Raw genomic sequence first — 25,133 nt, 5'->3', positions numbered from 1 at the left:
ATCCACAGAAGATCTGTAACATGCCCTGCCATTGGGGTTGTTTAAAGGGCTGTGATAACTCTCCACATTTTCACAAAGAACTCTAGATCAATAGAGTTACACATAATTAATAAAGCACATCGAGTAGACATTGGTCTGGGGACTTTATGAAGCATTTCCAAGATTCTTTCCTGAGTGTCTGGCTGATGAGTCTTACCCACATGATCATCATATTTGGGGTTGGGAAGGAATTTTCCTCCAGGGCAGATTGGCAGAGGCCTGTGGGTTTTTCACCTTCCTCTGCAGTGTGGGGCACGAGTCACTTGCTGGAAGATTCTTGGTATCCTGAAGTCTTTAAACCATGATTTGAAGACTTCAGTGGCTCAGATATAGGAATGGGTGGGTGAGATTCTGTGGCCTGGAATGTGCAGGAGGTCAGACTAGATGATCATAATGGTCCCTTCTGACCTTAGAGTCTATAAAGTTCAGTATTATTATCTCCATTTTACACATAGGGAACTGAGGCACAGAGCAGTTAAAGTGACTTGTACAAGGTCACCCAGCAGGCCAGTGGTACCTGCTCTATAGGCAGGAATAGACCCCAGCTCGCCTGAGTTGCACCTGAATGCGCTATCCACTCACCGCCTCTCAGGGCAGGTGCTAACCATTGCCTTTAGCGCTCCAGTCATGCTGAGCTTCCCATCAGGTTTCAGTGATATCAGCTGGGTCACACGCAGGAGCAGTTCCAATTCCCCGGGCCCCAAGCAGCGGGGTCCAGCCAGGGGAAGAATTTCTTCTCAGCTCGCCCCTGGGGACTTAATTTTGCTCTTGACACCCTGATTCTCTGCGAAATGCTGCGCCTCTGTGTCCCCGCTCCCCTTTGGCGGTTAGTTTAATGCCCAGGTTCTAATTTGCATACTTCTAATTCCTGTGCAGAGATTAGGGTGACCAAATGGCAGATGTGAAAAATCAGGACGGGGGTGGGGGGTAATAGGAGCCCATATAAAAAAGGCCCCAAATATCAGGATGGTCCCTACAAAAGCAGGACATCTGGTCACTGCAGCATAGATGCCAGCTGTGCACCACGGGCCGGGCCGGGCCGGGCGGGGTGCGCGCAGCTCAGAGCCTGAGCCCCCTGCCCCCAGCCCGGGCCCTGCGGGAGACACACACACACACGTGAGTGCCTCCGGCTATGGACGATGCTGGGCTCCATTAGTCAGGCCTGGGCAGGACGGGGCTCGGGGATGGACCAATCCGGCCTGGGGGCGTGGCTGCGGGCCATAGAGAGGGGCTAGAGTGGCTCGGCCAGAGCGGAAGCGAGGAGCGGCGGGCCGGAAGCCGGCGGCGTGGGCGGGGCTGGGGCCGGGTGGCGGTGGAGCTGAGGTGAGGGGGCTCCTTGTTGGGGGCTGGGCTCTCTCCCGCCCTAGAGGCGGGGTGGGGGAGGCCCCCCCCCCCTCCCGGCGGTGCTCCCCAGCCTGCCTCTGACAGGAGCGTCCCCTGCCCCGCCCTGTGCTCCCGGTGCGCAGCTGCCAGACGCGACGTGCCCGTCCGGTGCGTCCCGCAGGGCAGAGCCGGGAGCCGGCCGCGAGCAGCAGGCGCGGGGACTGGGAGAGTCTGTGTCGGGAAAGGGACCCAGTGGGAGCGGGAGCTCGGCCTCTGGCCTCCCTAGCCCGCTTCTCTGGAGTGGGCAATGCCAAGGCAGGTACCCACTTTGCCAGTGGTGGGGCCGGGGCGCCCCACTGTAGGCGAGGTTCTAGCAGCTTGGGGCATTTTCACCCCGATCTTAATTAAACCTCTATATGGAAACCCAGTTCCCTAGTGGAAAGATGGTCTCTGGGGCTCCTTGCGCCAAGGCCATGCAGTCTGCATGTGGGTCATTATCTTATCATGTCCCTCTTTCTGTATGCAGCCATCCAGTGCTCTCCTGGCGACGTGCACAGAAGAAGATGAGGTTTTGCTAAGAACTACCGCAATTCCAAGCTTCTGAAGGGTTGTTGCTAACTGTGAGTCAAAGGTATATAGGCTGTTTAACCTGTTGCTCCAGATTACAGAAAGTTCTCAACTGGCTGCAGCCTTCTACAGTCCATATTATTGTCTTTGAAATCCCTCTTTGCGCTTTCATCTTAATGGACTGGAGCTGGAACATTGTCAAGTGGCTGTAGCAGAATAGTTTTGTTACTAATTTATTGTATGGCATTAGCCAAGTCACTGCTGGGTGCCTCAGTTTCTTCAACTGTAAAATGGACATCATAATACCTGTCTCACAGGAGTCGGGTGAGAATTAATGAATGTTCATAAAGGTCTTTGGGATCCCAAGATGAAAGGTGCTATAGTCATGTGCACTGTTGTTAAAGGATAGTGTGGTGTTAATGCAGATAATTGAAAAAGACTCAGGACTAAATCCTTCTCCCACTGAATTCAGTGGAAGCAGGATCAGGCCGTAATGTGAAGAAGCAGCAGCAGATTCTGGCTGCATGTGAGTACCCCCATTGAAGTCACAGTCCACCAGGGGCTATCAGCACTGTTTGAACCTGGAACCTTCAGCACCAAAGCTTAGATGTCTACCTCCTAAGTTAAAGGACTAGGTCCATTAATTGTCAGCAGTAGTAGGCTGTGCCTCTTCTCTGGACCACTCCCAGAGTGAGAGACAGCCTACTTTACAAATGTGTTATAGATTACTCCCCAGCAGCGTCTGAGCTGTCCTAGAGTTCTGGTCTGTTTAGGTGCCAGTTCTATAATAGTCTCTGTCTTGAGCCAATAGCAGGGGTTGAAACCCAAAATATAGATCTTTAGCCTCCCTGAGCAGGATATATAACAAGATTGTAAAGTGACAAGGTGGGTGAGTAATTGGTCTTATTGGACCAATTTCTGCTGGTGAGAGAGAGAAGCTTTTGAGCCACACAGAGCTGCTCTTATTGTCGCTCTCACCAACAGAAGTTGGTCCAGTAAAAGATATTACCTCACCCACTTTGTCTCGCTAATATTCTGGGCCAACATGGCTACAACTATGCTCCATAAAAGTTTGTAAAGTACCCTGCATTATCTCCACCACCCAGAGTGTAGCTGCTGCCTGCTGCCCCCAGCTAATAAATCTTGTTTTTTAGCTGAAGTACTAGAAGCTGTGCTTTTGTACTGAAAGTCCCAGGATCAAAGGCTGCTGACAGCCTGTGTTGGGGGTCACTCTATGTGCATGAATAAAGATGGCCCGTATGTGAGCACTTGTAGTACTGGGGCCTCTGTTTGTAGTGGCTGATCTTCCACATGTGAACAATTTCATAGTAAATGTTAGTGTCTCTCTTGGTACTATGGAGCTTTAAAGAGTTGCTACATTAAAAAATAAAAGTAGAAAATTCATTAAGAAGCCTTTTCTGTTTGGGGACAAAAAAATAGAAGAAAATCATTAAGGATAAAGTCAAAGGGAATTAAAAAAATAAAAAGTACACAGCACACCACCAAATGTTGTTATGGTACAAACGCCAGTGACTGGTAATGTGAATTTTAGAAATCTCACTTTCCCTATATGTGTGTTTGCTGCTGCCTGTAAAAAGCTGCTGTTCCTTCCCTCTATGACTCCAAATAAGTTTGCTCAGAGAGGAGAACCTTGCTACTCTGCATGCCCCCAAACTGGGAAGTTGCTACCTTCTGTGATGAGCAGGCACCAACTTCCCCCTTGTGTTTATTTCAGAGCCCTTTGGTGACAGAATGACAGTATGGATATTGGGGATAGTCCCCTTCTCCCAGACAGCATCCTCTATGAGATTTTCCTGTACCTGGACCACGTAGATGTGCTCTCAGTGGGGTTGGTGTGTCGGCAATGGCATGCGGTGGCCCGGGATGAGTTCCTGTGGAAGGAGCTGTTCTATAGATACTACAGGGTCTCTCGGGAAGTGCCACGGCACCCAGGTCTGGTATTTTTAACTATGTTTAGTAAGTTATCAATTTTGCGCTGTTGAAAAGGGCTAGCTGACTGGTAGACCATAGTCCTGTTAATACCCAAAACAGGAACAGCATTGGCAGCAGCAGCACAGGATTTCCTCCATGCAGCCCTGCCAGTGTGCCCTACTCTGACCTGTAGGGACCCCACCTCTCACTGATGGTATTCTATAAGGGCCCATCCCTGGAGAGCTAAGCACGAAGATGTGTGAGGGACATGCAGTTCCCAGTGGATTATTTAATCCTTGGCCTCTTGGACAGGTCAGATGTGATGTGGGGCATTGGTCCATGTTCCCTGGACTGAAATCTCTAGTTCATGTCACATCAGCCATCACATAGTGACTTAGAGGGGAAAGGGTCTATTGCCCATCAGGCCCTGTTGAAAATCGCGAAATATCATTTGCTGAAAATTCAGAGATTTCTTCCCACCCATCTAAAATTTAAAGATTATTTTTTTTAAACCCTTCTGCAGATTGACAGTTTCTTACACTACTTAGATCGGGCTGCTGAGTGATTATTGTCCCTTTAAGAAGGGCATAAGCAGGTACAATGAATCTCGTGTTTATGATGGTGGTGTATTATCCACTTTTAAATATGGGTCTCACTTGGTCTTGTACCTGAACATCTTCAATCACTGGTTGAGGACTGGCCAAGGAAGACAACAGTGCTTCTTAACCATGGGTCACTAGGTCATGTTCCTAGTCTAGAAAGACCCTTGTTGCTGAGAGGACTCGGGGACTGGGCACTGCCAAGATGCATACTAGTCCCAGATTGGAGGTTTGGGCTTTATTATGACTGCAGAACTCTGCCCCCCCACCATGTGAACTGTATAGCAGCCATGTGCTCGTCCTCCAGTTCCAGTCCCATGGAAAAGAGTGGGAAATCGAGAGGGTACAGAGGCAGAGAATGCCTGACCTTCCAGCTGAGTGAGGCAGAAGAGTCATCTTGCAGCCTTTAGGATGTGTAGCTCCAGCATGGGGCTGCTGCCTGTTTTCTGAACCCTGAAGGTTTTCTGTGTCACCGTAGACGCTCGGATAACTGGCTTTTAGCTGTAACCAGCATAAGTAAATCCAAAATGAAAATGTGTTTAACATTTGCGGGTTAGTTTTGTTTGACTTGTGCATGTGCTTCTCTAATTCCTGTTTACTCTGTGACCAGAACTGGCAGACCTGTGTGTTGGATGCTATTAGGTCATTTGACCCATTAGTGCAGTAGAGTAAGTCCAGGAATTTGGTTGGGTACTTCCCCAGCTCTGCTGGCAGGGGGCTGAAAACAAAGAGCTGGAGCACTTGGTGCACTGGCCTGTGCTGCTCTCCCCATGTGACATACCTGTGACAAGAGGCTGATATTAAAGGCTACCGCCAACAAAATGAATGGCTGAACTGGAGTTGCAAAGAGATCATCCACTCCTAGGGGACTGATGGAAAGGAGCAGAGCCCCCTGGTCTGGTCAGTAGGTTTGTCTGCCCGTGTCAAGCTGCCCCTGTTGAGAAGGGGCTACAATATCAGGGTTCCAGTTCAAACCTAGGGAGAAACATCATATCTGTAGGCTCAGTAAATGGGCTCCAGGGGCTGCCGTGATTAGGAGGTTAGTGGAATGGCCAGATCAGAGCTGTGACCCATCTAGCGCACTCTTCTGTCGAGCAGGGGCCAGTGCTGGATACAACAGAGGAAGGTGGAAGACTCCCTTAATGGATGGTTGTGGAATATGCTGCTCATCAGTTTCTTTCTAGCCCTCAGTTAGTGGCTGCCTTATACTCTGCAGCAGGAGAGTTGATCTCCCTAACTTTTGAGCTCCTATCTGACATAACTATGGAGGTTCTCATTACCTATGTAAATGTCAACTCCTTCTCTGGATCCTTGGCCTTGTCAGTCCTCATACTGGAACTCACTGCCACAAATTATGCATTTGTATATAAAAAAAAAATCTTTCTTTGGAGTCTTAAGCTTGTGACCGTTCATTTTCACTAAATGTCCCCAGGTTCTTATATTGTGAGAGGTCCTGATGTATTTTTGTGTACCTGTCGCATCTCCTCTCTAAATTAAACAGGTTCTGTTGTTCTCAATCCCACTTCGTATAGAAGCCTCTTCAGACCACAGATCGTTTCTGGACCTCTCATTTTTTCTCTCATTGTTGACAGAGGGAACAGAGCGGAACTCAGCGTTTCAGATGAGGGTCTCCAATTAATGTATATACCTGTCACAGCAGTAGAACAATGGAACAGACGCCTAGGGAAGTCATGGAAGCTCCTTGACTAGAGGTTTTCAAAAGGAGGCTGGAGCCATCTACCTTGGATGGGTTAGACACAACAAATCCTGTGTGTTGGCAGGGGGTAGACTAGCTTCCCAGACTACTGTCCCCCTGGCAGGAGTCTGATTTGTCTTGCAACCCCCAAGTTTCACCCCACTTAAAATCGACTTGCTTTCAAAATCAGACCCAAAAATACGAAAGTGTCACAGCCACATTGTTACTGAAACATTGCTGACTTCTCATTTTTACCATATAATTATAAAATAAACCCATTGGAATATAAATATTGTACTTGCATTTCAGTGTATATAGAGCAGTATAAACAAGACCTTCTATGAAATTTTAGTGCGTACTTGGCTAGTGCTTTTTATGTAGCCTGTTGTAAAACTAGGCAAATATCTAGATGAGTTGGTGTATCCCCTGGAAGACCTCTTCATAACCCCCTGGGGTAAATGTACCCTTGTTTGAGAACCACTGGACTAGATGACCCTTGCGGTCCCTTCTAATTCTGTGGTGGTGTAGTAGTCTCACTAACATTTATCCCATTCCTTATGCATCCTAACATCTGGTTTGCACTTAACCTCTGCTCAGGGCTCAGAAGTAGGCATTCATTGGGCTCTCCATGGTGATACCCTACATCTCGCTGTGTGGCTTAGAACCCACCAATGTTTCTGAGTTAAAATCCTTCCAGTAGACGTTTCCTTGTACAGTAACTCCTCACCTAATGTTGTAGTTATGTTCCTGAAACAATGTTAAATGAATCCAATTGTTCCATAAGATTTGATGTAAATTCATGGGGTTAAGTTCCAAGGAAATTTTTGGGGGACAGACAAAAGATATTATACTGTACAGTAGGGATCCCCAACACGGTGCCTGTGGGCATCTAAGTGCGCCCACTTACTGGCCGGCGGATGAGCATCCGCTGAAATGCCGCCAAAATTCGGCAGCATTTCGGCGGCGACACCTTTGGATGACGCTGCTTGCCACCTACAAACAGCATCATCCAGAGGCATTGCTGCTAAATTTGTCGGCAGTTTTTCAGCAGATGCTCGTCTGCCGCCACGATCCTCTGGCAGCAGACGAAAAAGGTTGGGGACCACTGCTGTACAGTACTGTACTGTGGTTGGGAAGTGCCCCTGGCTTACCCCACACAGGCACAGCCTGCTGCAGGCAAGGATGCTATGAAGCACCTTTGCAGCAGCAGCGGCAGCTTCCCCGGAGAACAGGCTTGGATTTTGCTGGGAATGCTCTAGGCCTGCCTCTTCCCACCCCCACTCCACCTTGTCTCCAGAGCACACCACGTCTCCCCCCCCTCCCCCTCGCCCAAGTCCTAAGTGCCACCAAACAGCTGTTTAGCGGTGCTTAGGATTTTCTGGGAGGGAGAGGAGTGGAGACACAGCGCTTCCCTGCTCTTCCCCCTCTCTCCCAGAAAGTGCTAAGTGCCGCCAAGTTTGGTGGCTGGGGAAGCACTGGGAGGGAGGGGGAGGAGGTGGAGAAGCGGAACTTGTACAATGCTCCCTTGTCCACAGAATCTTACAAGCAGGCAGCCAAATGATGTTATAAGGGAGCACTGCACAACTTTAAGCGAGCATGTTCTCTAATTGAGCAGGGGCATTACATTGAAATAACACTAAGTGGGACAATGTTCAGTGAGGAGTTACTGTATTTATTAAGCTGCTCAGAGCAAATCTGATTACCAATGGCTGCGGCTGTGGCAGCCTTGTCTATCCTTGGGCTCCTGCCATTGCGAATGCTAGTGAGAAATGTTAAGTCCCTGCTGTAGACAAGTCATGTGGCTTTATGGCTTGCACCTGTGCTGAGCTTTGACTCCTCCCTCCTCTCTGTATGTGCTGTAGCTGCTGTTTCCTGGTACGAGGACTTCCAGAGGCTCTACGACACCATCCCCTGTGTTGAAGTGCAAACCCTGACGGAGCACAATGACCAGGTCTTACACCTTAGCTTCTCCCACACAGGCTACCTGTTTGCATCCTGCTCCAAGGACTGCACAGTTAAGGTAAAGGGCATGCAGCTGTTCTTCTAAGGGGTAAATTCACTCATCTAGGCTGGCCACATTCAGACTCCAGCTGTGAAACTCGTCCGTTGAGCTTTGATACGCTGCCCCTCTCTGGTTAGTGCTGTCAGGAGCTGTGGGGAGGAGTTTTGGGGCTGAAATGGCTTAATACAGAAAGCAGAGAAGGACTGATGAGCCGGCTGGGCGCGTCTGAGTTTGTGGGGCTTCAGGCCATCTGAGCTGCTCAGTCTGGCCCTTCGAGGGCTGGTTATCACTGAGACTTCTGGGACCCCTTTGCAAGGCTTTGTGCATGGCATGGCTCTCGTCGGTGCATAGAAATCAAGGCGGCGGAGCAGGGTTGTGGGCAGGTTGCACAGCGATGAAGGTTTGGCTGGGGAAGTGGGAGTTGGAGGTAGCTTTGCAAAGCAATCTCTGGACGTATAGACCGTAAGGCCAGAAGGGACCATCATGATCGTCTAGTCTGACCCCTGCTCATCACAGGCCACAGAACCTTCCCCACCCACTCCTGTAGCAGACCCCTCACCTAATTCCCTCACTGAGATTTCTAACGTAAGTCCCAAGCCATGTGCTGTCACCCCAGCGTGGGCAGTGATTGGGCAGGGACTAGGAAAGCAGGAAGGGGACCCAGGAAACAAGTAGTGTGTCAGGGCTCCTGACTCTGCTACTGACTTGCTGTCCCCTAGGGGGAGTCATGTCCCCTCCCTGTGCCTCATCTAGGGGCTCCTGAGTAACGTCTGCACGTTGGCTGGGTTCACTTGGCCCTGACCTGGAGAAATCTGGCTGGGTGCAGCAGGGTCCAGCCTGACTACTGAGGTGGCCAGTGGCGATGGGGAGGTTGGAAGGTGGACTACGTTAAGGCCAGGTGTCCCTACCTAGACACCGGCTCCACAGCCAGGGCCCAGGAGAGTCCTGTCAGACTGCAATGACTTCTGCTAGCATAGCCTGAAGGGCCTGTGGCCCAGCTCCAATCCCACTCGCATTGCACTGGGGCCCAGTGCACTCAGAAAGGAAGATGGTCACAGGTCCCTCCCCCAGCCAGTGACCAGTGTTCCCTCTGTCCGCATGCGGAATGTACTTTGTTATGGGCAGGGTCGTGTCACACATCACCTTCATATTGGTGCCCACAACAAAATTCATGTGCTGGGGGTGTGGCCGAGGGATTTGGCGTATGAGAGGGGGCTCAGGGCTGGGGCAGAAGGTTGGGCGAGGGGTGTGGGGGAGGGGGTCAGACTCTAGGCTGGGGATGAGGGGTTTGGGTGTGGGAGGGGGCTCAGGGCTGAAGCAGAGGGTTGGGAAGGGGGGGTGGGGCTGGGGATGAGGGGTTTGGGGTGCAGGCTGCCCTGGGACTGCAGTGGGAAAAGAGGACTCCCCCCAGCCCTCCCTTGCTGCAGCAGCCCGGGGCCAGGGGAGAGGCAGCTCTTCCTGGCCACAGCAGCTTCAGTGAGGCTGGGCTGGGCTAAGGGAGGGGCTCCTTTCCTCTGTCCACGGCAAGTCCGCGACAGGCCCGCACTGGGATGGGGCGCCTTTCCCCACCGCAGCCCTGAGCCCCTGTGTGTGGCTTACTGCTAGGCTGCGCAGTTTAGAGGGAACTTAGGATATGACTCTAAAATGAACCAGGAGACAGAACTCAGCTTTCAGAGGCACAACTGTCCTGGGTGCTGCAGAGCACCAGCCCTCTGAGGCTGAGGGAATGACAAGGGCAGTGGACTGATTGGGGCCCAATTCATCAAAGATCTTCATAGCAGTGACTGCAGATCCTCTGGTTCCCTTCTGAATGGCTTTCCGGCAGCAAGGCTGGGGTTAGCACATCTCCAGCCGTTTGCTCCTGTGCCTCCGGACTGGTGCTCTGCAAATCCAGGTCATCTAATGACAGATGCTCTGAGAGAAACTGTCCAGGTTTCTTAACAGCCTGCCCTGTCCCCTTTGTCCTCAGATCTGGAACAATGAGCTGGCCATTTCCCTGCTCCACAGCTCCAACATGAGGCTGTACAACTGGAGCTACACCCAGTTCTCTCAGTTCAACTCGGATGACACCCTCCTCCTGGTGTCAGGGGTCTTTGTGGGGCCTCGTAACTCCTCGTCAGGAGAGATCGCCGTCATTAGCCTGGGTAATGCTCGTTTCAGCTTGGCTCTGCCTTGGTGTGAATGTGGAACTGGCTGGATGGCCGCAGATTCAAATTGCCCTAGGAAAGCTGAAGGTGACAGGACGGAGGGGGTGTGACTTGGCCTATGCCTAGGAAAGGGACTTGATGGGGTTTTCATGTCCCTCTTTAAAAGGGGCTTTTGGCAGACTGTAATTGCCACAGTCAGGCAGCAGGAGAGCGGGCAGCTCAGTCATGAGGCCACCCCATCTCCCAACTCTGCCCATAGCCCCTGACTCACAAGACCATTAACTGGTCTGTTCCTGTCATCACACGCAGCTTTGCTCATGCACGTCCCTCCTGGCCTAGATTGCCCTCTGCTGCTCCAATCCTGGGTCCCTACTAATCTTGAGTCACAGTATCTCCTGCTGTCTCTATCCTGGGTTCCCTACCCAACTGGAGGCTTCTTATAGGGATGGATTGGCTCAAAACCTGTGGGCCCTGTTTCAGTCGACAGTGGTGCTCACCACGTCGAGAAAGAGACAGCCCCTATATGACCTAGGGGAATATCTAGCTGCTAGTGCAGTGGTTCTCAGACTTCTGTACTGGTGACCCCTTTCACACAGGGTGACCCCTTTCACACAGCAAGCCTCTGAGTGTGACCCTCCTTATAAATTAAAAACTCCTTTTTTTTTTCTATATTTAACACCATCATAAATGCTGGAGGCAAAGCAGGGTTTGGGGTGGAGGCTGACAGCTCATGACCCCCCCATGTAATAACCTTGTGACCTCCTGAGAGGTCCTGACCCCCAGTTTGAGAACCCCTGACCTAGCACCACTGAAAGGCAGTGTATGTTGGGAATCCACACTGATCTTAAGCTGTAAGAGCGACCATCCATATTTAGATCCACACTGTGTTAGGATATAGATATTCAGGCCTGTCTGCAAAGGCCTATACTTTCAGAATGTAGGTGTATTCTTATCACTTAGCTAGTTATAGAGGTATAAAAGAGAGAATTAAAGATCACTGTCTTTGTAATGGCCTTCTCTTACTGTGACAGGCTAAGGCCTTCAGCTAAGATGTAGTTAGGCAGCCATAAGCTGGGAAGTGTATGGTCACATCCTCACATTCCAAGCAAGTCACATTGAAATAAGGTGCTATTGCACTATTAGGAATACAATCCTGCCCTGATATTCCTATCACCTCTAGAGAAAGGAAAGAGCCTAGAAGATGTAAAAGGAAACTTAGTTTGATCGCATCCTGTCTGGCAAGAACTCACTTAACAATAGACACAGCTGGAGAACCCTTATGTCTGTATAGATGTAGTTGTGAAATCCTCACTTCTGTATTGTTTTGTATGTTTATTTGCATGGTCTCTGTCTGGTTCTGTAATTGTTTCTGTCTGCTGTATAATTACTTTTGTTGGGTGTAAACCAATGAAGGTGGTGGAATAGATTAAATAACCATGTTACAATATGTTAGGATTGGTTAGTTAAATTTCAGTAAAATAATTGGTTAAGGAATAGCTAAGCAAAACTCAGGTTTTACTATACAGTCTGCAGTCAGTCAGGAAGTGGAGGGGGAATGGGAACAGGGACTGGGGATGGGGGAATTGGGATCATGTTTTGCTAAAGGGTGAATGGGAACAGGGATAGGGACACAGGCAAGGCTCTGTGGTGTCAGAACCGGGAAGGGGGACACTGAGGAAGGAAACTGGAATCATGCTTGCTGGGAGTTCACCCCAATAAACATCGAATTGTTTGCGCCTTTGGACTTGGGGTCTTGTTGCTCTCTGTTCATGTGAGAAGGACCAGGGAAGTAGGAGGGTGAAGGAATAAGCCCCCTAACACACTGCCGCAGGGATCAGCTGGGCCTCTGGCTTGAATCCCTATCCCGTGGGTCCTGTCTCCCTTTCTATGGAGCTGTATTATCCTTCCCTCTTTCTCCTTCCCTCCAGATAACTTCACGCTCCTCTCCAGGGTGAGGAACAAACCCTATGATGTGTTTGGCTGCTGGCTGAATGAAACCAACTTGATTTCTGGCAACCTGCACCGAATTGGGAACATCACCTCCTGCTCTGTGCTGTGGCTGAACAATGCCTTCCAGGTGCGTCCCAGGGCCAAGCTTCTCCAAGCTCTGGGTTGTTTAATAGCCTGGACAGCTCCCATCAGCTGGGTCTGGGGTGTGACACACTGACTCTAGGGGCAGCTCTATGTATTTTGCCACCCCAAGCACGGCAGGCAGGCTGCCTTCGGTGGCTTGCCTGCGGAAGGTCCCCGGTCCTGCGGATTCGGCGGCACGCCTGTGGAAAGTCCGCTGAAGCCACGGGACCAGCAGACACACTGCAGGCATGCCGCCGAAGGCAACCTGCTTGCCACCCTCGCAGCGACTGGCAGAGTACCCCCCGTGGCTTGTCACCCCAGGCATGCACTTGGCGTGCTGGTGCCTGGAGCTGCCCCTGACTCACTGACGTCACTGCTGAGGCCTTAGAGAACCCTGGGCACTGCCAGTGGGTGAGGAACGGAGCAGTCTCCCACCATCATGCCTCCTGTAGTGGGAGTTGGGGTCATTCTGGGAGCAAATACCATGATAGCATGAACGTGGGAGAAGGTTAAGAGGGATGGAGAGCTTAGCCTTGTAGTAGAGTTGGTTCAAGGTGGCCCTTCAGTAGCCCTCTGCCTCCCTGGCACAGCACCCATTGCAGTGGGCACTTCCCATGTGGCTCTGTGCTGTCTGCTCCCATGCACTCATGTCGTGTTCGTGGGGATGGAGACTGGAGCCCAGCCCAGGGGCTCATTCTGGAAGGGACCAGAGGATGAGCCATGGTGAGCAGGTGGGTTAAGAGTCATTGGATGCCTTGATGGATCCTGTGAGAGCTGGGTGCCTGGGGCTGCTGGAGTCTGTCACCCATCAGGGATGGTCTGAACAGTATTTGGTCCTGCCATGAGGGCAGGGGACTGGACTTGATGACCTCTCGAGGTCCCTTCCAGTCCTAGAGTCTGTGAATGAATATCTGGGTGCTTGGCCTTATGGGGGGACGGGTGCTCGCTGGACAGGGAATTAATATGGCCACAGATGGGCCAAGAATCCTCCTTGCTAAAGGAAATGAGGGAAGTGAATGTCATGTGACATGTTGGAGGAAGTGCCGTCTCGCAATTTACAGCTGCCAATGAGGTGGATCCAAGCACTATCATGGGCTCGCTGTGATCTGTGGAATTCACTTACCCACTATGCCTCAGTTTCCTCCTTGGTGAAATAGGGAGAACAGCCCCTCCCCCCTGGATAGGCAGGTTGAGCTCAGTCTGCTTGTTGTGCTTTGAGATCCTCATTTGTACAGCTCTCCTGACTGAGCCTTACTGCAGCAGGCACTGCTATTGGCAGGGGTTCTCCATAGCAGATGGGAGCATTGTTATGTTTGCCACTTGTGCCCCTTCCCCTCAGTTCTTCAGGCTCACGCACGCTCTGTTCCGTCTGCCACTTCTTGCATGAGTTGCTACAGACTGCCCCAGAGAAGGTGGACAAACGCTGCCTGGCAGCCCGTCGCTGTCTTGCTGCTGGCCCCGGCAGCCCTATAGGATGAGAATAGCTCCTTTAGCTTTCCCTGGGTGCTCTGAAACCTCGGTCTTTATTATACAAGCACCAGGGATCGCTCAGTGCTGAGCAAATGCTGAACTATTAACCCTCGCAGCCCCTGAGAGGTAAGGATTTAATTCCCCCATTTTACAGATGGGCGGGGGGGAGGGGGGAAATGAAGCCTGGATGTTGAGTTGCCCAAGTTGTGAGCCAGCAATAGACCCTGCAAGTCCTTTCTCTACCCATTAACCTGTTCTCCCTTTTTAGTGCTGCCGGCAATTTGCATGTCCAAAGAAGTGGAGCACTCATGTCCCTGGCAGCCTGTCAGTGCAGATTGCGACAGGGAGTAGCTGCAGTGAAACCCTCCCAAAGGAAGGAAATGGAGAAACAAACTCTAGTAGTACATTGGTGCCTGTTTTTCCGCTCCTAGAATGGCCAGGCAGCTGAACCTATGGTCAGGATGGAAACTGTTTCTTAGGATGCACAGTGTCAGCTAGAGCAGTAAAGCAGAAAACACTGGGTTCTATTCCCAGCTTTGCTGCTGCCTGGTTGTTACCCTGCGTAAGTCACTGCCCCTCTGTGCCTCAGTTTCCCCACCTGTAAGATGGGACCTGCTGTACTGGCCCATCTCCAGAGGCTCCATTCATCACCACTTGTGAAGTGCTTTGACAGCCTCTGTTGAAAGACCCTAAAGGGCACTGTGCCTTTTAGAGAGGGCTTGGGGCGCCTGTGATGTCTGTTGTAGAAGTGATCCTGAGCCCTCTCGTGCTCTTCGGTATGTTTGGTCACAGCGAGAAGGCACCTGCTCACTCTCTCCCTTCTCTTCACAGGGGATAGAGTCTGAGAATGTGAACGTAGTGAAGAGACTGTTCAAAATCCAGAACTTGAATGCCAGCACCATCCGGACAGTGATGGTGGCAGACTGCAGCCGCTACGATGCCCCGGACCTGCTCCTGGACTACAAGGAGCAGCTGGCGGCTGCTGCCGCTCCCTACCAGGTCTTTGATCTTGGCAGTGACAGTGAGGAAGAGGAGGCGAAGCCCAAGCAGAAAATGATGGCAGAGCCAGTGGCGCAGGCATCGCCAGACGGTGGGAGCGGGACAGCAGAGGACGGGCTGCAGCAGTTCCTGGACGACATCCTCGAAGGCCGTGTGATGCCCGTCATGAGTGAGAGCGAGCTGGAGACGAAGGTGGCAGAGCTGCTTGCCAGGAACAGGACTAAACCGCCTGAGCTGAACCAGCTCCCCACAGAGGCCAGTAACAAGAAGAAATACTTGATCTTCACCACAGGATGCCTCACCTACTCTCCACACCAGATAGGTAAGTGGCAGAGTTCTGCCTTGCTCTGGCTCCCGCTGGCTCTGACTCGCAGCGGGCTGAGGGACAAGGATTGGCTACTTACAGTAAGTGAGCAGAGGCTCTGGTCACCTCCTAGCACGGTGGCTTTCTGCCAGGTGCCTGCTGGAGCCAAGGTTTCAAAACCACTTCCCTTATAACCCCTTCCAAAAATGCTTCCCACCAGGCTGTATTTTTCCAGGCTTGGTCTCTGGCCAGAGGTGAAACTTTCTAGGAAGTTTGTGCAAAATCCCATCAGCTGTTTTTGAGATTAAAAAAAATTCAACTCCTTTGATTTTTTTTTTTTAAAGTAAAAAATCTAGCCACCACTTCATTTAGTTACAGCGAGAGGGGAATGCCTGGGGTTGAGATGTAAATCTCGGCATGGCCATGGGCCTGGCTTTGGGCTCGAGCCATTGCTGGGTTTAAGACCTCTGAGTGCCTGCAAGCTGCATACCAAACATGCACAGCAGATGTTTGTGGTGTGTGGTTTTTTTTGTTTTTTTTTCTTTCTGTGGCACTTAGAACACTGCAAGTGCAACCAGTTATCTGGGAGCTCTTGGCAATCCTGACACCTCCCCATGGCGCTGATTTGGCTTGTTTGGAGATCTCACTGAGACTCGGAGCAGGGTTGGAAGAGGATCAGCTCAGATCTGAGTGCTCTGACCTCCAGCCCATTAGGGCTTTGCACATTCAGCCAATGCTCACTTGAAAGCATTCCCATGCACAACGCTCTCTAAAGTGTTACGTCTCGAACCCCACTTTTAAGTGGTCTAATAGTAGAAGGTTCAGTGGTTCCCAGCCCCTGCCTCATTCCCTCGCTGAGACGGAGCCACAGCCACCAGACTGGCTGGTGGCTGATTGCCGCAGGCCTAGGTGACAGCCTCTTTGGAAGGGGGTTTTCCCTCCACGTTTCCATCCCCCACGCTGGAGCCTTTAGTGGGAAGAGTCCTGTGGTTCTAGGGCAAATGCTCGAGCTGTGAGGAGTGTCCCCACCAGGAAGGGGAGGGGGGACAGCTGATCCTCCCCTCATCCACCCCCCAGCTTCTTTTCGAGAGGTTCCTAAGAAACAGCTCAAGGCCAGGGAGGAACCCACAACCTCTAGTACAAGCAGAAGGGGAGGGAAGGGAAGCTGCTCTCCCTGCTCTGCATCTGTTGTGAAGCCACCAGGGTGAAGCGAACTTTGCATCTTCCTGGTTCCTTCCCCTGCCTGCATTCCCCAATGCAGCCTCCATCCCCTGCTGCTGCTGGCTCTCTTGACTCTGATCTGATTTTACCACCTGCCTGAGCCAGAGGGGAAGGTTTTCCAGGTTTTAAGGTTGTAGAAAACAGTTAAGATGAGCCATGTGGGAAATAATCTTTGATCATATAATTGAAGCCTGACTCCTCCTGCATGGTATACACAAGGGGCAGAGTTACGGTCGTGTGTCCAACCCTAGCTTTGGCATTTTGTGACTTGCCCTGTGCACTGTAATACTGCAATAATGTAGATCTAGCACATCCATCTCTCAGTACCACCGCAAATTATGTGCGGCCCTTGGGCTCCTGTAAAGCTGCCAGTACAGCCCTCTATGGGACAAAGTTTTGGTGCCTTTGAATTCAAGGGATTTCTTAACTTGGAATTATTGTCTAAAGCAGAGAGAGTGATCTATACCAGGGCAAACCACCAGCTTCTCCCTCTCCCAGTGGCAGTCATCACAGGACGTTCGCTGATAGGTTTGTGTGTAGAACAGGCCCTCTGCATCTGCTCTCTGCCCCAAGGACTTGGTATTTCAATTTGCTCGCTGCATGCTTGGACCACACCGCTCCGATGAGTTGGGTGCACTGTCGAAAGTCCGACTTGCCCCACTGGTGCGTTATTGACTCACGTGAGACCAGCGTTCAGTCCTGCTACTAAAGGTCTCGACTTCGTTCATCTGACTCTGGAAGGTGCTTTGGGAGCTGTCCTTTGCGCCCATGCTGAGGATCTCTGCCAGACCTAGGTTTGAATCCGGGAAATGAGCTCCTTAGTCTAATATGCAAATGAAACCCCTCACAGGAGCCTCTCCTTTTCCTAGTGAGGTCCAGGCAGAGTTGTGACCCAGGGCCCTTGTTACAGGCACTCACCTGTGTCTCATTTGGGCTGCTAGGATGGATTTCCCCAGCCACCTTCCAGATGGGGTCTGAAAGCTGGAATTCAGCTGTCATGGTGCTGGGCTCATTTGGTAAAACATCCCTCAGAGAAGATAGCTGTGACCGGGGTCCTAGTGGGGGCCAGCTATGGTCACTCAATTAGGATGACCCCAAAGAATGGGGCAGATAGACCCCAAAAAGCTGGTGGATATTCCAATACCTAGATTCACCAACCAGCATAAAACAGCTTCTTTATTACCTCATTGGTTACTCAGGAGTCCAAACTACGCAGTTCCCTTCAAGTGATCCAGTCTCAGGCCTCCAGCCAGCTACCCACGTAAAATATGATTAAAATTTCTGTAAATCGTATTTCCTCATATAAAAGAAAAGGTTTTACCAATCGCAAAGGATCGGACACATCACCTCTCAGGTTAATGGATGTTTCAGATCTTACCCAAATACACACTACAGCCAATTCTGATTAATTGAACTAAAATGTATTAAAAAACAAAAGGGAAAGAGTATGGTTCAAAGATCAATACACATCCAGACGAGTTCATTTCCTTGAGGTGCAGATTCACAGCAGAGATAGTGACCTTTGCGGTTGCAAAGAGTTCTTTCAGAAATAGTTCATAGGTTATAGGCCAATGTCCAAATATCGTAGTCAGGGCATACCAGCATAACTGGGACCTCAGTCTTGCGGCTCACACTTCCCCTGATGAAGCCTAAGCAGATCTGAGATGACAGAATCTGGACCCAAGGATCTTTTATACAATTTCATGTCTTTTGACAAGCTGGCATTCAAAAGGTAATTAGCATGACTTTGAAGGAGGTCCATCACTTAGCCATAGAATTAACATAAGGCAATTTGCTTGTTCCTCCACCATTCACAGTACACTTCAAAGAGAGATGAATACCGAGATATCCCGTGTTCACAGTTCATTTAAATGCTAGGATGTTCTTTTGACCTCTGAATGATCAGAATATGGCATAGGCAGGGACTGTTGATTACATTGTCGACCCTACTCATACATATGTAAATGGACAAACATCTCCCCACATGTCTTATGAGGGTTATTTATTTTGCAGGATGTTGAACCCCTTCTAGCTATGTGTCACAACAGGCCTTTCATGTGACTCTTGTCCTGCCCACAGGCTGATGCACTGTGGGCACAATCATTGAGGTCTTGTAAATTGCCTTGATCAGCATATGAAAGTCACCAGGAACAACCAGTGTCCCTTCATTTAAATAATAACAGTAATGCCAGTTCTTAAAGCACTTTTTCATCAGCAGATCTCAAAGCACTTTACACGCCTGGTCGGTATCATCCCCATGAGGAGTGAACTGTAAACATGGCCTGAAAAGGCTAACAAGAGGGCCACTTTCACACTTCTGTGCTTCTCTACTCTTTAAAGCACAGCTCTAGCGCTTCACTGAAGATGCTGCCTGTGCCGACAGGAGGAGTTCTCCCATCCGCTCCCTGAGAGGTGGTAACTATGTTGACAGCGCTAGGCCGATGGGAAAATTCTCCAGTGTGAAGTGTAACTGTCGCTCAGGGATGGGGATTTTTCACGCCCCGAAGCAGTGTAGTTACACCTATCTACTTTCCTAGTGTAGACCGGGCCTCTACCTCTGGAAGGCCTGAAGTGTGTGTCACTGAGAACTGGTGGGGGGGGAGTCAAGTGGGATCATCCCAGGACTGATCCAGCTTGGAGGACTCAGAGCTGTGGCTAGGGAGCTCTCTGCAAGTTACTGAAGGGGTTGGTGCGAGGTCCTTAGCACAGAGCTGCTCTCTCAACAGTGCATTTAAAAAAGTGCAAACCAGACATCTGACTACACCCCCTCCCCCAACTCGGTCTCCTCTGCATACAGGGACCCATCCTGCTATATTTGCCTTTGCAGGACGCCTCTGAGGAATCTGTCACAAATGACTAAGGTTAAGATTCTGTTACAGGTATTTTTAGTAAAAGTCTGAGACAGGTGTTAGCAATAAACATTCACAGAAGGCCGCATCCTGTCCCTGACTCTTACTAAAAATACGCTTGGGGGGGACTGACAGTCAGAGCGCTGCCAGGGGCTGAACTCCGGCAGCTGCTCCAGCCCCGCCACTGCTCCTGCGGCAAGAGCTGACGGCCGCTGCTCCAGGCCCACGGGTGGATCCAGCCCGGGCCGCAGCTCCAGCAGACAGCCCGCCAGCCAGCAGCTCTGCCCCTCCCAGGACCAGCTGATGCTGTGCAAGAAGTCACAGAGGTCCTGGAAAGTAACAGAATCCGTGACCTCCATGACAGAAATGTACCTTACAACTGAGCTAATTGTTCCCAGGCAGCAGGGAAGGGACCTTCTGTCAAGCCTGCATCAGGAAACCACCCCTGGTCCCGGCTGAAAGGAAGTGTTTTGTGTTTGCTCTGGGAATTGCTCTGGCTGTAAACAGCGGGAGTGAAGGGCCTAAACATCCCCCTCCTGGCTGCAAACCTCACTGGAAGGGCACAAATGCTGCTTTGGGTTGATGCCACAGGAATAGCCAGCAGAGGAGAGTGCCAAGGGACTGGTGACCTGTACTGTGCCATGACTCGGTCAGCACCCGAGCCAGGGTCCCCTGTGTGGGTTCCTCTGCAGCGAGCTCCCCCAGCTCCAGTCCTTTCACTATTGCATGTTACCGACGAGTCGGGCAGCAGCAGCCCCCTCTTGCAGAGCGGACTAATCCCCCTTCCTGCCTCCCTTTCCCCTGAAGGGATTAAGCAGATCTTGCCTCATCAGATGACGACTGCTGGACCAGTGCTTGGGGAGGAGAGACGTTCAGATGAGTTCTTTGATTCGCTGGATCATGTCATTGACATCCATGGTCACATTATTGGAATGGGTCTTTCTCCTGATCACAGGTGGGTGAGGCAGGACGCGAGGCACAGCAGAGTGGAGGGTCTGCCATGGGGATGGGGCCGCTGGCACTGGACTCCTGGCTGCCAGCTGATCACTTTAAGAATAGTTAGCGTGTGTGTGTGGGGGGGGGGGTTCCAGAGCTTGGTGACTCATTTGAGACGAGCACAGGGATTGACCCCTGCCTCCATGGACTCCTTAATAGGTGTACACAGGCCCTTGGTGTTTGAGATCCCTTCTCCCGACCTCTGCCACAAAGCAAATTGCATGGAACTTGGTGTGCCCATTAGAAGGGTGAAAAGCCGTGTTGGCCCTGCTGGGGTCTAACCCAGGTGCTGTAAACCATCAGCTACGGCACTGTGCAGAGGAGTCCCTCCACGCCCTGCGGTCAGGCTCAGCGCGCGGGAGCTGCTCCATGCCAGGGGCTGCAATAATGGGGCATTGGACCCTGAGGCTGTTTCGGAGCGTAAATGGCTCTTGCGTGTAACCATGGTGATGCTTTGCTCGTGCCCAGAGTTGATCTGGGGTCAGGAAGGAATTCCACACTCAAGCATGTGGGGGAGAGAGTTGAGAGGACTCTCCATTAGCTCAGCTGGGTGTAGCCTTCATGACCTGTCTGCTAGTGCAGGGACCTGGGGAGCTTGGGCTTTCCTTTTGTCTTGTGTGTTTGTGTGTGTGTGTATCACCATGTGGGGATTTCCAGTGCTCTTCAGACTCGTGAGGCCTGAAGCCCACAGATGGCAGGGAGGGGCACTTGGTTTAGCCCCCACCAGGGAAGAGGTGGCCAGGAGTCTTGGCTGGAAGGGATAGAAATGGAATTGGGGACCAGCCAGATGCTGATTCTAGTAACTGCATGTAGGAGCTGCCTAAGGAGATGTGGGTTTCCCATCTGTGTGCTCTGGCTCTGTAGCTGGGCCAGGCCATCTGAGTGGTTGGCTTGGATTGGAGTTTCCCAGCAGCAAAGGCCCCTTGTTAGGCACCTGGGGGGTTCCTACTTGCAGAACTGAGCAGGGTGGAAATGGCTTAATTGAAATCTTAAAAATAATTCATGTAAACGGGCTGTTTCCAAAACTCCAGCCTGCCCCTCCTTCTCCAGAGTGTGTAACTCAGACACCATGGCTCCGAGCTGTGCTGGAGAGCCGGGCAGTGAACCCAACCAGTGCCCCAGCACAGTCACACCTGAGAGGTTTTCTAGACTGGATGGTGATGCTGACAGAAGTGAGCCAGCAGTGTAAACCTCTCCCCTCCTGTCCCCTAGGTACCTGTATGTGAACAGCCGGTCCTGGCCGCGGGACTGTGTGATCTCTGATCCCATGCAGCCACCCCCCATTGCAGAGGAGATTGACCTGCATGTGTTTGATCTGAAGACCATGAAGGAGGTGAAGCGAGCTCTCCGCTCGCACCGGGCCTACACTCCCAACGATGAATGTTTCTTCATCTTCCTTGATGTCAGCAGGGATTTCGTAGCCAGGTGCCCTGTGGGCCTGTCTCTCTTGGCCGCAAAGCTGGTGGGATGAGAGGGGAGAGAAGCCCAGTGTTCCTGACCCCTGTACTATGCTACTTGGGCCCCTGGGTTTGTTGAGTTGGAGCTAGGTGTGGGTTGGAGATTCTGCAGCACAGGCCCAGCCTCGGAGGCGCTCAGAGGGCAATTCCTGCAGCAGCATGATGTACCTGAAACCCTGTAGGCTTTTACCGAATGGGATGACTGGCAACCACTAGGCTAGCACAGTCAGTATGTTACGCTGCCCCCCCCCCCCCTTCCCCTCAGGCTCTTGATTTGACAGTGCAGGACTGGGTGAGGGAGCTCTGGAAGGTGGTATCGGGGGAGGAGATAGTCCAGGCTTCTGGTGGTTTGGGATTGTGGAAGGAGCATGTTGATGGGTCAGTTAACTTTGAACCCTAAAGACGACACTGGTGAGTGCCCATTGAACTGAATAGCACCATTCACTCCAGCACTAGTGCCCACTCAGACAAACACCCCTGCATCAATGCCCCTTGGCTCTTTCTGGGAAAGATTTTTCCTCACAGCTGTGAGGACTGGACACAAACTGGGCCAGTATTTTGGGTGTAACCCCAGGCCTTATGGGAGAGGCACCTGTTTCCTCCATACATTTGTGAGGCTTTAGGGGAAGCGGGGTTAGGGCCCCTTTCCCTCTGGCTGGGCTGGGTTCTTAACTGGTGTCTTCTGCAGTGGGGCAGAGGATCATCATGGCTACATCTGGGACCGGCACTACAATATCTGCCTGGCCAAGCTGCAGCATGACGACGTGGTCAACTCCGTGGCATTCAGCCCCACTGAGCAGGAACTGCTCCTGACGGCCAGTGATGACACCACCATCAAAGTGTGGCGCTCCCCGCGCATTGTGCGCATCCACCATGCCAGGAAACCGAAGCCCCGCAAGCTGCTTTTCTCCTGGCTCATGAACCAGCAGAGCTGAACCAGGGCACCTGTTTGTGCTGCTGCCTCACTCCAGCCACACCCTCTATTGTGCTTTGGACAGTGGGAGCATTGATGGAGAGGAGCTGTGGGCACAAGGCCCTGGAAGGATCCTACCCCAAGAGAGAACTTTGCACTCCCACCAATGGTCGCATCTGACAGAACTGTTACAGTCAGACTGCCCCCACCGTCGCTGCAGCCTGTGAGCTGGGTCACTGCAGGGCAAGCTCCCCTCCACATCACAGGGGCTGCTAGTCAGTCACGCTACTTGCAGCCAAGCTTTGGTCACTGATCAGCACAGACTGTGGCGGTTTATTTTCTTCTTGAGCTGGGGGTCTAGCCTCAGAGCTGCTGGCTCAAAGGGGAATGTCGCAGCACTGCTCTTGTCATGACAGGGCTGTTTTATCGCTGTCTGTCTGTCTGTCTGTCCCATGCAGGAGGCGCTGACAGTGTTACTGGTCACCCTCCTCCCATCTCCTGCAGCCAGGTCTTGAATGCAGACCGGCGAGCAAGGAGACTTTCCAGAGAGGCTCTTGCTCAAAAAGTGCAAAGCATTAGGGCACTGGTGCTGGCTTGGTAGCTCTAACAGTCTGCTGATGGCAGCTAGCAACTTTCTGCCCCCCATCTCCACCTTGGGCCTACCAGAGCCCTTTGGACTGCAGCCAGCTCAAGGCAAGCCTCTGTCGCTGCTTTCCATTAGCTGCGAGCCTGTGCACCTCCATCATTGGCTTCCACACGGGTACGTGGAGAGCTGGGGAGTCACATAGGATGGGCCTTGGTGAGCTGCTAACTAACATTAAGATGCTCCAGTTGCATTGCTAATGTCGTGTTTTCCAGGCAATCCACTGCAGTGGGAACCTCAGCTTTGTGGTCACCCCTGCAATGAGGGCAGCTTGTGAGCCATGAGAATCTGAGTCCAGCTGTCACGGCATGAGCCACAAACTCTTGGTATTTGCTCTGCAGGACAGCAGGCGGCTACGCCATCCCAGCTGATGTCTGAGTTGCTCACTGACTGCCACCTGGATGAGAACTGTCCAAGTGCTCTTCCACTGTGGGTGACTTCTTCCTGCGGTGCTACTGGCTTCCCCCAGCGCCTTTAAGTTCTCATCTAAAGAGTCAGTCTTTTCTGTGCTCTGTCATGCTGCACTCTTGGTCTCACTCAAGGCTCCTGGAGCTGGGGGTGATGAGGCAGCCTGTGGAAGCCAAGACTGATGGGGGGGCTTCTAAAGCCTACAGCGGGAGATGAGAGGAAAATGTCTCACTTCCAGTAGCTGGCCCTGGGTCAGAGCTGATCCCTCTTTAAGAACTAGTCTTTGTCTCTGAAAGCATTGGCCCTAGGATTTTAACTTGGTGTTTTGAACTAGGATCCTACGTCCATAGGCCTGGATTTCTGAGGTGCTGGTAACCTACAGCTCCCAGTGACTTCAAGCTGCAAGTGCTCAGCAGCTTTGAAAATAGCAGGCTGGAATTTTTAGGCCTCTGACTTTGGAAGCAGTGGCTCCAGTCTGTAAAACAAACAGGGGCGGCTGGGGAGGAAGAAGGTTGTATACTTGTTAGTTGCCTGTACACTCTGCTCAGGCAGAGGCACAAGTCAAACTAAATGGTGCTTCTGCTAGTCCTCTGGGCTGCAGCTTTCTGTGCTGCATGGCCATGCAGGGTTTTAATTCCTCTTAAGGGGGCTGGCAAGATTCACAGTGTTGCTACCCTCCCCCAGCAGCACACGCCAGGGGCTCTGCCGCCCAGAGTTCACATAACGGGTCTGTCTGCCACTAGCAACGACTTCCCCAGAGAGCAGGGACGTTTTGTTTGCAAATGGTTCGGAAGACATGGATGCTTCCCATGGAGCTGTTTGATCATTAAAGAAACTAAATTCACTCGCCCTGAGTGGGGATTTTTTAAATAGCTCTGCTTGTGAACCCTTTTCCTGCTCGCTGGCGCTAGGCTTAACGCACAGTGCCCCAGCCGGCTCCGGCCTGCCTGGGCACGGCCAGGCCCTGAGGGCAGCATGGAGCTTTCTCTTGTTCAAACATTCTGCTCCTCGCTACAGCACTGAGTAAAGGGCCTGCTCTGCTGTGGCCGCAGTGTGGCTTTCTGCTACCCGGGGTTCGAGCTAGTAGCATCAAATGCCTCATCTCTCAATGAGGTACAAGCCCAAAACAACCCCCTCTAGCCCAGAGGCAGTGCGCTAGCTGGGTCTGTCCTTGGGATCCAGAGGGGACGTCAGTATTGCTCTGCTGAGTGGGGCAGTGCCTGGAAAAAAAGACCCTCCTGACCACCCCCTTCCGGTGAGGGGCCTAGGCTCTATCTGCCCATTCAGCAATGAGCCAGGCACATTTTAGGCTGAGACCCCCAAAAGCCAGCCCAGGAGGCAGGGACTGAACAGTTAAAAGTGGGCAGTGGTAGCTGCTGCTGGTCCTGCTGTCAGATTTTCAATGGGCCCTACTCACATAGACAAGCCCCTTGCATGCCATTTGCCCTGGTCTGGGGATTGCTGTGGGGCTTAGGCAGTACCTAAGCATCTGACT

At 51.7% G+C, this 25,133-nt stretch overlaps 1 protein-coding gene across 4 annotated transcripts; it reads left to right on the top strand.

Annotated features, from left to right (window-relative positions):
• The first annotated feature begins 1,309 nt into the window (after positions 1 to 1,309).
• Positions 1,310 to 24,682, top strand: FBXW5 (F-box and WD repeat domain containing 5). Of its 4 annotated transcripts, none has more exons than XM_030536084.1 (10): positions 1,310 to 1,362; positions 1,889 to 1,982; positions 3,665 to 3,882; positions 8,019 to 8,176; positions 10,128 to 10,302; positions 12,234 to 12,382; positions 14,680 to 15,169; positions 20,029 to 20,176; positions 21,430 to 21,642; positions 22,363 to 24,682. In XM_030536084.1, the coding sequence occupies exons 3-10, from the start codon at positions 3,690 to 3,692 to the stop codon at positions 22,607 to 22,609; spliced, it is 1,773 nt and encodes a 590-aa protein (XP_030391944.1). In that variant the 5' UTR covers positions 1,310 to 1,362; positions 1,889 to 1,982; positions 3,665 to 3,689; the 3' UTR covers positions 22,610 to 24,682. The 4 variants fall into 4 exon arrangements, with proteins under 4 accessions (XP_030391944.1, XP_030391942.1, XP_030391943.1 ...); XM_030536082.1 differs by having other exon boundaries at positions 1,889 to 1,993; XM_030536083.1 differs by lacking the exon at positions 1,310 to 1,362 and adding an exon at positions 1,381 to 1,530 and having other exon boundaries at positions 1,889 to 1,993.
• The last annotated feature ends 451 nt before the right edge of the window (positions 24,683 to 25,133 follow it).

This window comes from Gopherus evgoodei, chromosome 16 (genome assembly GCF_007399415.2).
Source record: "Gopherus evgoodei ecotype Sinaloan lineage chromosome 16, rGopEvg1_v1.p, whole genome shotgun sequence".
NCBI lineage: Eukaryota > Metazoa > Chordata > Testudines > Testudinidae > Gopherus > Gopherus evgoodei.
Note: the sequence above shows the minus strand (reverse complement) of the source record. Positions and strands in the feature narration are given on the sequence as shown.

Bases quoted from the DNA above. Each gene is read 5' to 3' on its own strand.
- FBXW5 (XM_030536084.1), top strand. From the start codon at position 3,690: ATGGATATTGGGGATAGTCCCCTTCTCCCAGACAGCATCCTCTATGAG. The intron at 12,383-14,679 runs GTGCGTCCCAGG...TTCTCTTCACAG, and splicing joins GGCTGAACAATGCCTTCCAG to GGGATAGAGTCTGAGAATGT. The intron at 15,170-20,028 runs GTAAGTGGCAGA...TTTCCCCTGAAG, and splicing joins CTACTCTCCACACCAGATAG to GGATTAAGCAGATCTTGCCT.